General features: G+C 43.6%; 1 protein-coding gene across 2 annotated transcripts in view; it reads right to left on the reverse strand.

The window, feature by feature from the left end:
- The window catches only part of rgs3b (regulator of G protein signaling 3b), a 103,750-nt gene that overhangs the window by 36,757 nt on the left and 53,897 nt on the right, over positions 1-13,096 (reverse strand). For both annotated transcript variants that reach the window (XM_045708483.1, XM_045708484.1), the window contains exons 8-11: positions 8,978-9,089; positions 8,362-8,405; positions 3,358-3,480; positions 2,039-2,812 (exon numbers count right to left, since the gene is read on the reverse strand). In XM_045708483.1, coding sequence (XP_045564439.1) covers positions 2,039-2,812; positions 3,358-3,480; positions 8,362-8,405; positions 8,978-9,089 — 1,053 coding nt within the window. The remainder of the gene's footprint in view (positions 1-2,038; positions 2,813-3,357; positions 3,481-8,361; positions 8,406-8,977; positions 9,090-13,096) is intronic.

Raw genomic sequence — 13,096 nt, forward strand, 5'->3', positions numbered from 1 at the left:
GCTCAGGTAGTGCAGCTCATCCAGGATGGCAGATCAATGCGAGCTGTGGCAAGAAGGTTTGCTGTGTCTGTCAGCGTAGTGTCCAGAGCATAGAGGCGCTACCAGGAGACAGGCCAGTACATCAGGAGACGTGGAGGAGGCCGTAGGAGGGCAACAACCCAGCAGCAGGACCACTACCTCCGCCTTTGTGCAAGGAGGAGCAGGAGAAGCACTGCCAGAGCCCTGCAAAATGACCTCCAGCAGGCCACAAATGTGCATGTGTCTGCTCAGACGGTCAGAAACAGACTCCATGAGGCTGGTATGAGGGCCCGACGTCCACAGGTGGGGGTTGTGCTTACAGCCCAACACCGTGCAGGACGTTTGGCATTTGCCAGAGAACACCAAGATTAGCAAATTCGCCACTGGTGCCCTGTGCTCTTCACAGATGAAAGCAGGTTCACACTGAGCACGTGACAGACGTGACAGAGTCTGGAGACGCCGTGGAGAACGTTCTGCTGCCTGCAACATCCTCCAGCATGACCGGTTTGGCGGTGGGTCAGTCATGGTGTGGGGTGGCATTTCTTTGGGGGGGCCGCACAGCCCTCCATGTGCTCGCCAGAGGTAGCCTGACTGCCATTAGGTACCGAGATGAGATCCTCAGACACCTTGTGAGACCATATGCTGGTGCAGTTGGCCCTGGGTTCCTCCTAATGCAAGACAATGCTAGACCTCATGTGGCTGGAGTGTGTCAGCAGTTCCTGCAAGAGGAAGGCATTGATGCTATGGACTGGCCCGCCCGTTCCCCAGACCTGAATCCAATTGAGCACATCTGGGACATCATGTCTCGCTCCATCCACCAACGCCACGTTGCACCACAGACTGTCCAGGAGTTGGCGGATGCTTTAGTCCAGGTCTGGGAGGAGATCCCTCAGGAGACCATTCGCCACCTCATCAGGAGCATGCCCAGGCGTTGTAGGGAGGTCATACAGGCACGTGGAGGCCACACACACTACTGCGCCTCATTTTGACTTGTTTTAAGGACATTACATCAAAGTTGGATCAGCCTGTAGTGTGGTTTTCCACTTTAATTTTGAGTGTGACTCCAAATCCTAACCTCCATGGGTTGATAAATTGGATTTCCATTGATTATTTTTGTGTGATTTTGTTGTCAGCACATTCAACTATGTTAAGAAAAAAGTATTTAATAAGATTATTTCTTTCATTCAGATCTAGGATGTGTTGTTTAAGTGTTCCCTTTATTTTTTTGAGCAGTATATATATATATATATATATATATATATATATATATATATATATATATAAAATCCCTAATTAACAAACCATATTAGTAATAATGTAGGCATTTCATGCAAAGGATCGTTACCTCTACCCAGGATTGCCATTACAAAAATACATTTTTTGGCAAGCAATTATTATTTTAGCAAACAATTATTGTGAATCATCATATATTGTCCCTAACACCTTTACTCCCTTCAAAAGGTTGTGGGATACATATACACACAAACACAGTCAACCCCTTTCCCCCACAAACCACCATAAACTCAGATTCTCAGATTCCCAACTCAGGAAAGGACTTGATTTACGAATGCATTTACCATTGCAGTTGTTTGAGAAGGCATGCAAAATTGAGCAAAAACGTTTCAATCTTAAATGGACGTTTAAGCTTGTTTGTTTGTTGCTTTCTCCATTGTCGCAGCTTTTCGTCACTCATGTTGAGGCTTGCATTCATCTCCTTTATATCTTTACTGACTAATTCAAGTATGCCCAGCTTGTCATTTATCGATTTTAACAGATCTGTTTTCACCCTTACCATTCCCGGTGGTGAAAAGCTTAAATCGCTTGTGTCCATTACTCTCTGTCATGTTTGGGTGTTGCTTGTTTTCATAATATTTGTCGATACATGATTTGTTTTGTGTTGTTATCCAGATTGAAGGTTATTGCCCACCAGTATGTGAAGTGCTAATATTTAGTCTAACGTTTTTATCTTGAGGTGAACACCACCGCCATCTTACTTGCAGTGGTACTTGCAGAGACTTACCTTCCTCCCTGAGAGGAGCATGTAGAGCTGGTGCACCGAGCCTCCGTTCCTGGTCAACTCCTTCCTCAGGGTCTTGGGGGAGGGCCGCATCCAGCCGCCCAGCGGGGGAGCGTTGCCTCTGTCCAGGTGGTGGATGGTGCTGTCGGAGATGAAACGTGGCGAGCGCAGCTCCTGCAGCAGACTGCCCTCACTAAGCGTGCGTCTGTGGAGGACCCTCGGCTCGTCGCCACCGCTCACGCCCTCACCCCGCTTCCTAAAGGGAGAGCACTCCCCGATGCTCCGACGTTCCAGGCCGTCTTCGTCACAGTCCTCCTCATCCTCCTCTTCTTCCTCCATGGGTTCTGTGTTGAAGGAGCGATCGAGGAAGCGCACATCTGGGACTGTGAGCGAGGAGGACGGAGAGGGGGATATAGGTATGGCACCCATGCACGCTGTCTCTGACGTCTCAGTGGCGCTCTCTCCCTCACCCTGCTGCCTCTCCTCGTCTCCCTCCTCCCCTACCTTCTCCCTATCCTTCCAGATGCCCGTTCTCTCCAGGCTCATGCTTTTGCAGGTTTTACCTATGGTACACGGCGCGGGCGTGAGGGGCAACTTCTGTCCAAGGTCCTCTGTGCTGCGCACCACCAGGGGGATGAGGTTCAGAATATTGGCTGGCGGGCTGCTGATGCTGTAGGGTTCGGAGGAAGGGCCATGCGAGGAGGGCTCTTCGGTGGCTTGACGGCCCAGATTTAGGATACCGAGCTCACAATGGACATCGGCCATTGGTTCCAACATCTGTCAACACACAGCGGGGCAACACTCAGCTATTCAATCATTGGTTCATTGCTTTAGCTTTGGAGGCAATCTAGAATGTAGTGAATGTGCCTTTGAAATAACTACATTGCAGTGGGATTGTGCAGAATCCCTGATCTACAAATCACCTTATATCCAAATAACTACATATCATTATGTGATCAAGGTTAACCATTCTGCAACTTGCCTTTCTCAAAAGGATATCCTTTCATATAATTCTAGCCTCATCTGACAGTGCGAGTTTGAATGGACTTAATAAGAAACAAGCATATTCACAATCCTATGTTGCTAGCCAAAACTGAGGAGTCAGATATGCAGACAGTAGAAAAATTGTAAAAGTTGAAAAATGTACATAACTTTCCAAAAATGTCCTAGTTTTCCAGAAATCCTGGTGGAAAGATTCCTGGAATCAGGAGGGCATAAGCAGGAAATATGTAATTTGCCAACCAGAATTTTTGAATCTCCTGGGAATTTTGGGAAAGAAGTGGAGGGTGCCCATTTCAATTTGACCCTAGTAGGCAGTGTACCTGATCATGTACAAGTGTATCTCTCTGCTCCAGATGCTTGTCAATGTTCTCCCGCAGGCACTGATGTACCCGCCTCTTCTGCTCCACCGTGTACGCCTCCAGACTGAACAGGCACTCACTCCTCTACAGTAGACAACACAGAGAAATAGGGGTCGTATTTTCTAGGACACACCTTAGCTAAACATTTTGAAACCTTATTTGAGGCATGACACCGCCTTTTTTGAGGTGGTCTATTGTAAAGAACAGCTCATCCTGAATTGAATGCGGCATTCAATGTGTCAAAACAAGGCTTTAATAGACAGTGTAAACATTTTAGTTATATGTATACAGTCAACATTACCACTGATAAAGATAAGCAAAAACGGCTGTATGAAATAAATAATAAAATAGTATTGCCCTTTCAAATCAGATTACTGATACTTTTGAAAAAAATAGATGATTACTTCTTGGATTACTTTTAAAGGGCGACTGCACATCCTGATTTGGCTTTGTTTTTTATCAATGCTCATGCGGCCTTAACTGAAGGCAAACGACAGTTGTCTTGAGGGTGTGGTTTGATGTGGATGTTTCTTTGCTATTCAATCACAACAAAAAAGTCAGTGTAGTAGTGAGTAGAGCGAGGTAAACTAAGCTAGCTTTGCTATGGAGAAAACAACGTTTTCAAGTTGAGGACTTCTCCCCTCTGACTTGCCATCTCAAGATGGTCAGCTAATTCAGTTCTATGTGTAGGCTAAAGCCTGCGCTGACCTTGTGGTTAGCCAAGCTGACAGCAGCTAGCTAGCATAATTTGATGATAGCTACAGCTGGCTATCCTATCAACTGATATTTCTCTGTCACATCAGTTATGGCAAGATAGCAAGAGCCAGTGTCAGGAATGTGTTTCATAAGAGTCATTCTACGAAAGTAGCTTGCAACTAAATGTTTCAATGTTTCATCACGTCAAGTAAATATGTTATTTTTATGTATTGAAAAAGTGCATTTTGGTTTGATATTTTCTTAGTGGAAACGATATACTACTGAGAGTTGAATGCCCGCGGTCTTCAGTAACTCAGCTGTCCTACAACACAATATTCTAGAACTGGCTCGTTTATGTCTCGTCTCTCCTCATATGCACTGTTAGGTCCCAGAACATCCCTACAGGTGTAGACAACGTGGACATTATTATATTTTCTACTCAGTGAACGTTATTTTTGCACACAGCCTTGTGCACTTGATCGTTGTCTACTATAGTGGCCACTATAATAGAGCAAAAATAGAATGCCTGTTGTGATACAGCCCGGGATCGAACCCAGGTCTGTTGTGACGCTTCTAGCATGGTGATGCAACGCCTTAGACAACTGCGCCACTTGGGAGGCCCCATGTCCTCCATTATTCTGAAACGGGACTGGTGTCTGGCCACAGCCTCCTTATTTGCCCTAGAAAATACACAATCGGGAAAGGGGGATACCTAGTCAGTTGTACAACTGAAATGTGTCTTCCGCATTTATCCCATCCCCTCTGAATCAGAGAGGTGTGGGGGGCTGCCTTAATCGACATCCACATCTTCGGCGCCCGGGGAACAGTGGGTTAACTGCCTTGCTCAGGGGCAGAACGACAGATTTTCGGTTACTGGCCCAACGCTCTAACCACTAGGCATCTTTTTTGGGGTAGCCCTCAAATGCTAGCTAGCTAGTTTGCTTGATTATTTAGCAAGGATCTTACAGTAGCTAGCCAGATCGAGTTGAAACATGGAAAGCAAGCTGGCAACATTCATCAAACCTGTCTTCAGGTGCAAAGTTAGCTAGGCAAATCTTCCTCTTACATTACACGTTAGGGAGAGGCTAATGTATTTAGCTAGTTACATCACAGTATCATAGCAGCATAGCCTATTAAATAATGACATGTAGCAGCTAGCTATAAACAAAACGTAGCTACTTATCAACAACACCAGTCTCAGGTTTTACCACTGACAGCCCAAGTAGGAGCTGAATTACACTATAATTAATGTTTCTGGCTCATATCAATACAATTTAGGCCAGTTAACCTGTTAGGGCTAGGGGGCAGTATTGACACGGCCGGATAAAAAACGTACCCGATTTAATCTGGTTACTACTCCTGCCCAGTAACTAGAATATGCATATAATTATTGGCTTTGGATAGAAAACACCCTAAAGTTTCTAAAACTGTTTGAATGGTGTCTGTGAGTATAACAGAACTCATATGGCAGGCAAAAACCTGAGAAGATTCCAAACAGGAAGCGCCCTCTCTGACAAGTTGTTGTTCATCTTGGCTCTTTTTATTGAAGACTGAGGATCTTTGCCGTAACGTGACATTTCCTACGGCTCCCATAGGCTCTCAGAACCCGGGAAAAAGCTGAATGATATCGAGGCAGCCTCTGGCTGAAACACATTATCGCGTTTGGATAGTGGCTGGTCAGAGTACTCTGAGACTCGCGCTCGTGCACGAGGGCACGAGATGTATTTATTTTCTCTCTCTTTGTACATATACAGGCTTTCCCGGTCGGAATAGTATCGCTTTTTTATGAGAAAAATGGCATAAAAATTGATTTTAAACAGCGGTTGACATGCTTCGAAGTACGGTAATGGAATATTTAGAATTTTTTTGTCACGAAATGCGCCATGCTCGCCACCCTTATTTACCCTTTCGGATAGTGTCTTGAACGCACAAACAAAACGCCGCTGTTTGGATATAACAATGGATTATTTGGGACCAAACCAACATTTGTTATTGAAGTAGCAGTCCTGGAAGTGCATTCTGACGAAGACAACAAAGGTAATCAAACTTTTCTAATAGTAAATCGGAGTTTGGTGAAGGCTAAACTTGCTGGGTGTCTAAATAGCTAGCCCTGTGATGCCGGGCTATCTACTGAGAATATTGCAAAATGTGCTTTCACCAAAAAGCTATTTTAAAATCGGACATATCAAGTGCATAGAGGAGTTCTGTATCTATAATTCTTAAAATAATTGTTATGTTTTTTTGTGAACGTTTATCTTGAGTAATTTAGTAAATTCACCGGCAGTGTTCGGTGGGAATGCTAGTCACATGCTAGTCACATGCTAATGTAAAAAGCTGGTTTTTGATATAAATATGAACTTGATTGAACAAAACATGCATGTATTGTATAACCTCTTACATCTAGACGTTCCGCTAGCGGAACACCTGCTCCAATATCCAATGATAGGCGTGGCGCGAATTACAAATTCCTCAAAAATACAAAAACTTCAATTTTTCAAACATATGACTATTTCACAGCATTTTAAAGACAAGACTCTCCTTTATCTAACCACACTGTCCGATTTCAAAAAGGCTTTACAGCGAAAGCGAAGACAACAAAGGTAATAACATTTTTGTTATAGTAAATCTGATTTTGGTGAAGGCTAAACTTGCCGGGTGTCTAAATAGCTAGCCCGTGATGGCTGGGCTATGTACTTAGAATATTGCAAAATGTGCTTTCACCAAAAAGCTATTTTAAAATCGGACATATCGAGTGCATAGAGGAGTTCTGTATCTATAATTCTTTAAATAATTGTTATGCTTTTTGTGAACGTTTATCGTGAGTAATTTAGTAAATTGTTAGTAAATTCCCCAGAAGTTTGCTAGTTCTGAACGTCACATGCTAATGTAAAAAGCTGTTTTTTGATATAAATATGAACTTGATTGAACAAAACATGCATGTATTGTATAACATAATGTCCTAGGGTTGTCATCTGATGAAGATCATCAAAGGTTAGTGCTGCATTTAGCTGTCTTCTGGGTTTTTGTGACATTATATGCTAGCTTGAAAAATGGGTGTCTGATTATTTCTGGCTGGGTACTCTGCTGACATAATCTAATGTTTTGCTTTCGTTGTAAAGCCTTTTTGAAATCGGACAGTGTGGTTAGATTAACGAGAGTCTTGTCTTTAAATAGCTGTAAAATAGTCATATGTTTGAGAAATTGAAGTAATAGGATTTTTAAGGTATTTGAAAATCGCGCCACTGGATTACACTGGCTGTTGCGTAGGTGGGACGAATTCGTCCCGCCTAGCCCAGAGAGGTTAAAACCAGAGAGATTGGCCCTTAAGCGGCAGTTGACCTTTAAATTCAGAAAGGCTGTTTGTGAAATAAATACATTGAAACCTTTCTGTTTTCCCTTCTGACATTCAATTCAGCATTGAAAAAGCATGCCTCATAAACAGAAAGTAACAAAGTAATCAGATTACGTTACTGAGTTTGGGTAATCCAAAAGTCACGTTACTGATTGCAATTTTGGACAGGTGACTAGTAACAGTAACGGATGCATTTAGAAAGTAACCTACCTAAACCTGTACACATGTGTCCTTTACCAGGCAAGATTACCACAGCACCAGTGGTTTTAAACTTCTTAATTGTTGCCCTAACAGTGTAAAGTGGAATATTAGATTTTTCTGTCGTACCCATTGCCTGATTTATGAAACTCAACAACCATTAGTCTTTTTATTTTTGAGTTTGTCACGCCCTGATCTGCTTCACATGTCCTTGTCTCCACCACCCTCTCCAGGTGTCGCCCATCTTCCCTATTATTCCCTGTGTATTTATTCCTGTGTACCCTGTTTGTCTGTTGCCAGTTCGTCTCATTTGTCAAGTCAACTAGCGTTTTTCTCAGCTCCTGCTTTTCCCCAGTCTCTTTTTCTCTTCCTCCTGGTTTTGACCCTTGCCTGTCCTGACCCTGAGCCCGCCTGACCACTCTGCCTGAGCCTGCCTGCCGTACTGTACCTTTACCCACTACTCTGGATTATCGACCCCTGCCTTGACCTGTCGTTTGCCTGCCCCTGTTGCTGTAATGAACATTGTTACTTCAATACAGTCTGCATTTGGGTTTTACCTGAAACATAATACAGTATTTGTATTTTGTATGGATATTTGTCTTCTTGCTTTCTTTTCTTATTCAAAACCCCCCGGACACCAGACACAAATTGTATTGTTGGATTTGTATATAATAAATCAAATAATTAAAAACAAATTTCAAAAGCTCATTCATGTTTACCTCTGTCCAGTGGATGATGTACAACCTCAAAACATCAGCAGGAACTGTACAGGATGAGAGAAAAAAGACATCTCACACAGCATAGAGAAACGGACCGCAAATCCCACATCCTTAAATAGACATTGTTTATCCTTTGATCGCCTCATCCAAAAACTCATCCTTCTATCGCTTCCATCCTCTGACATATACAAGTACAGACGAGTAGGGAGGAATTTGATAATTCAGCCCTATAGGACATTCCCACATAGATCCCCAAGCTGATGAGTGCTGCTATGGGGTGTAACAGGAAGGTGAAGGATACACAGCCCCCCCGTCCACCCAACCACCCAGTCTGCCTCTGTAGTCGGAGCTGGAGACAAGTCCATTGTTCGAAGCAGACACGGCATCAATGGGGCATCAGCTGAGCTCCAGTTCCAAAGTCACTGAGGCCTCCACAGTCCCCAAATCCATCCGGCCCCATCCCTCCAGCACAAAGAGGTCCCATCAGCCAACAAAAACACAACACAGGTGTGTGTGTGTGTGTGTAGTGTGTGTGTGTGTGTGTGTGTGTGTGTGTGTGTGTGTGTGTGTGTGTGTGTGTGTGTGTGTGTGTGTGTGTGTGTGTGTGTGTGCTCACCATCTCGCAGGTGGAGCTGTTGGAGGTACAGGGGGCTCTGCAGCACATTACAGTGGCCTGCCTCATCCTCCCTGGTCAGCAGCATCAGGTCTGTGTAAATGAGCAATGTCACCTTCAGGGGGAGACAGAGGGCAAGGCACTGAGTCACAGAGCGTAGTACACAGAACAAAAATAAAACACAGTTACAGTTCACATTAGGAAATCAGTCAATTTAAATGAATTCATTAGGCCCCAATGTATGGATTTCATATGACTGGGAATACAGAGATGCTTCAGTTGGTCACAGATACCTTGAAAAAAGGTAGGGGCGTTGATCAGAAAACCAGTAATTTGCCTCATGCAGCGTGACAGATCTCCTTCACATAGAGTTGATCATGATGTTGATTGTGACCTGTGGAATGTTGTCCCACTCTTTTTTAATGGTTGTGCGAAGTTGCCTGATATTGGCTGGAACTGGAACACGTTGTCGTACACACGTCGATTCAGAGCATCCCAAACGTGCTCAAAGGGTGACATGTCTGAGTATGAAGGCCATGGAAGAACTGGGTCATTTTCAGCTTCCAGAAATTGTGTATAGATCCTTGCTACATGGAGCCGTGCATTATCATGCTCAAACATGAGGTGATGGGGCAGATGAATGGCATGACAATGAGCCTCAGGATATCGTCACGGTATCACTGTACATTCAAATTGCCATCAATAAAATGCAATTGTGTTCATTGTCCATAGCTTATGCCTGCCCACACCATAACCCCAGCGCCACCACAGGACACCTCTGTTCACAACGTTGACATCAGCAAACCGCTCACCCACACAACGCCATACACACCGTATGCCATCTGCCTGGTACATCTGTGCCAAGATGGTTATGAAGTCTAACTGCAGTCAGGTGAAGACCCTGGTGAGGACAACGAGCACACATGAGTTTCCCTTAGACAGTTTCTGACAGTTTTTGCAGAAAGTCGATCGGGCAAACCCACAGTTTCATCAGCTGTCCGGGTGGCTGGTCTCAGATGATCCCGCAGGTGAAGAAGCTGGATGTGGATGTCCTGGGCTGGCGTTGTTACACATGGTCTGCGGTTGTGATGCTGGTTGGATGTACTGCCAAATACTCTAAAACAAGGTTGGCGCTGGTATATGTTGGAGAAATTAACATTGAATTCTCTGGCAACGGATCTGTTGGACAGATGCCAATTGCACTCTCCCTCAACTTGAGACATCTGGGGCATTGTGTTGTATGACAAAACTGCAGATTTTAGAGTGGCCTTTTATTGTCCCAAGCACAAGGTGCACCTGTGTAATGATCATGCTATTTAATCAACTTCTTGATTTGCCAGACCTGTCAGATGGATGGATTATCTTGGCAAACGAGAAATGCTCACTAACAGGGATGTAAACAAATTTGTGCACAAAATGTATTTATAATTTTGTGGGTCTTTGGAACATTTCAGGAATTTTTATTTCAGCTTATGAAACATGGGACTACACTTTACATGTTGCATTTTATATTTTTGTTCAGTGTACATTCAGTCAGCTCCATAATTAAATTGGCACCCTTGAAAAGATCAGCAAAAAAAAGACTGTATAAAAGAAATGGTAACACTTTATTTGGAAAGTCCATCCATAATACAAATACTGAGCTATATTATTATAATTCAACAAAGGAATGGGGAAAGTACATTATTTTATACTAATACAATTGCTCAGACAAGGAGATTTTGTTTAACAAGTACAGTGAGGGAAAAAAGTATTTGACCCATCTGCAAAACATGACTTAGTACTTGGTGGCAAAACCCTTGTTGGCAATCACAGAGGTCAGACGTTTCTTGTAGTTGGCCACCAGGTTTGCACACATCTCAGGAGGGATTTTGTCCCACTCCTCTTTGCAGATCTTCTCCAAGTCATTAAGGTTTCGAGGCTGACGTTTGACAACTCGAACCTTCAGCTCCCTCCACAGATTTTCTATGGGATTAAGGTCTGGAGACTGGCTAGGCCACTCCAGGACCTTAATGTGCTTCTTCTTGAGCCACTCCTTTGTTGCCTTGGCCGTGTGTTCTGGGTCATTGTCATGCTGGAATACCCATCCACGACCCATTTTCAATGCCCTGGCTGAGGGAAGGAGGTTCTCACCCAAGATTTGACGGTACATGGCCCCGTCCATCGTCCCTTTGATGCAGTGAAGTTGTCCTGTCCCCTTAGCAGAAAAACACCCCTTATGCATAATGTTTCCACCTCCATGTTTGACGGTGGGATGGTGTTCTAGGGGTCATAGGCAGCATTCCTCCTCCTCCAAACACGGCGAGTTGAGTTGATGCCAAAGAGCTCCATTTTGGTCTGATCTGACCACAACACTTTCACCCAGTCGTCCTCTGAATCATTCAGATGTTCATTGGCAAACTTCAGACGGGCATGTATATGTGCTTTCTTGAGAAGGGGGACCTCGCGGCCGCTGCAGGATTTCAGTCCTTCATGGCGTTGTGTGTTACCAATTGTTTTCTTGGTGACTATGGTCCCAGCTGCCTTGAGATCATTGACAAGATCCTCCCGTGTAGTTCTGGGCTGATTCCTCACCGTTCCCATGATCATTGCAACTCCACGAAGTGAGATCTTGTATGGAGCCCCAGGCCGAGGGAGATTGACAGTTATTTTGTGTTTCTTCCATTTGCGAATAATTGCACCAACTGTTGTCACCTTCTCACCAAGCTGCTTGGCGATGGTCTTGTAGCCCATTCCAGCCTTGTGTAGGTCTACAATCTTGTCCCTGACATCCTTGGAGAGCTCTTTGGTCTTGGCCATGGTAGAGACTTTGGAATCTGATTGATTGATTGATTGCTTCTGTGGACAGGTGTCTTTTATACAGGTAACAAACTGAGATTAGGAGCACTCCCTTTATTAAGAGTGTGCTCCTAATCTCAGCTTGTTACCTGTATAAAAGACACCTGGGAGCCAGAAATCTTTCTGATTGAGAGGGGGTCAAATACTTATTTCCCTCATTAAAATGCAAATCAATTTATAACATTCCTTCATACAGGATCTTTCCAGATCCTTGAAATCCTTTGTTTGCTCTTACGGCTGCTGTCTTCTATTCAAACCACATGTTTTCTACAGTGTTCAAGTCCAGGGACTGAGATAGCCATTGCAAAATGTAGATTTTTGTGGTCAATTAACAATTTTCTTTGTGGATATTGATTAGTGCTTGGGGTTAGTGTCTTCCTGGAAGATACTTTGCCACAAGTGTGTCATCCTCCTGGCAGAGGCAACCAGGTGTTTGGCTAAAACCTCCTGGTACTTGGTAAAGTTCATGATGTTGTTGACCTTAACAATGGCCCCAGGACCAGTGGAAGCAAAATAGCCACCACCATATTCTACCGTAGGTATCAGGTACTTTTCTGCATATGCTTCTGGTTTTCAAAGTCAAACCCATCCAGGGCTGTAGCTTCAGTGCCTTCAGAAAATATTCACACCCTTTGACTTTTTCCACATTTTGTTGTTACAGCCTGAATTCAAAACGGATTAAATTGAGATTTTGTGTCACTGGCCTACACACAATACCCCATAATGTCAAAGTGGAATTATGTTTTTAGAAATGTTGACAAATTAATTAAAAATTAAATGCTGAAATGTCTTGAGTCAATAAATGTTCAACCCCATTGTTATGGCAAGCCTAAATAAGTTCAGGAGTAAACATTTGCTTAACAACTCACATAATAAGTTGCATGGACTGTGTGTGCAATAATAGTGTTTAACATGATTTTTGAATGACTACCTCATCTCTGTACCCCACACAATCAATTATCTGTAAGGTCCCTCATTCAAGCAGTGAATTTCAAACACTAATTCAACCACAAAGACCAGGGAAGTTTTCCAATTCCTCGCAAAGAAAGGAACCTATTGGTAGATGGATAAAAATGAAAAACAAAGCAGACATTGAATATCCCTTTGAGAATGGTGAAGTTATTAATTACACTTTGGCTGGTGTATCAATACACCCAGTCACTACAAAGATACAGGCATCCTTCCAAACACATCAATGAGTACCACTGTTCATAATTTCAAGCATGCTGGTGGCTGCATCATGTTATGAGTATGCTTGTCATCGACAAGGGAGTTTTTTAATAA

This window comes from Salmo salar, chromosome ssa26 (assembly GCF_905237065.1).
Source record: "Salmo salar chromosome ssa26, Ssal_v3.1, whole genome shotgun sequence".
NCBI classification, from domain to species: Eukaryota; Metazoa; Chordata; class Actinopteri; order Salmoniformes; family Salmonidae; genus Salmo; species Salmo salar.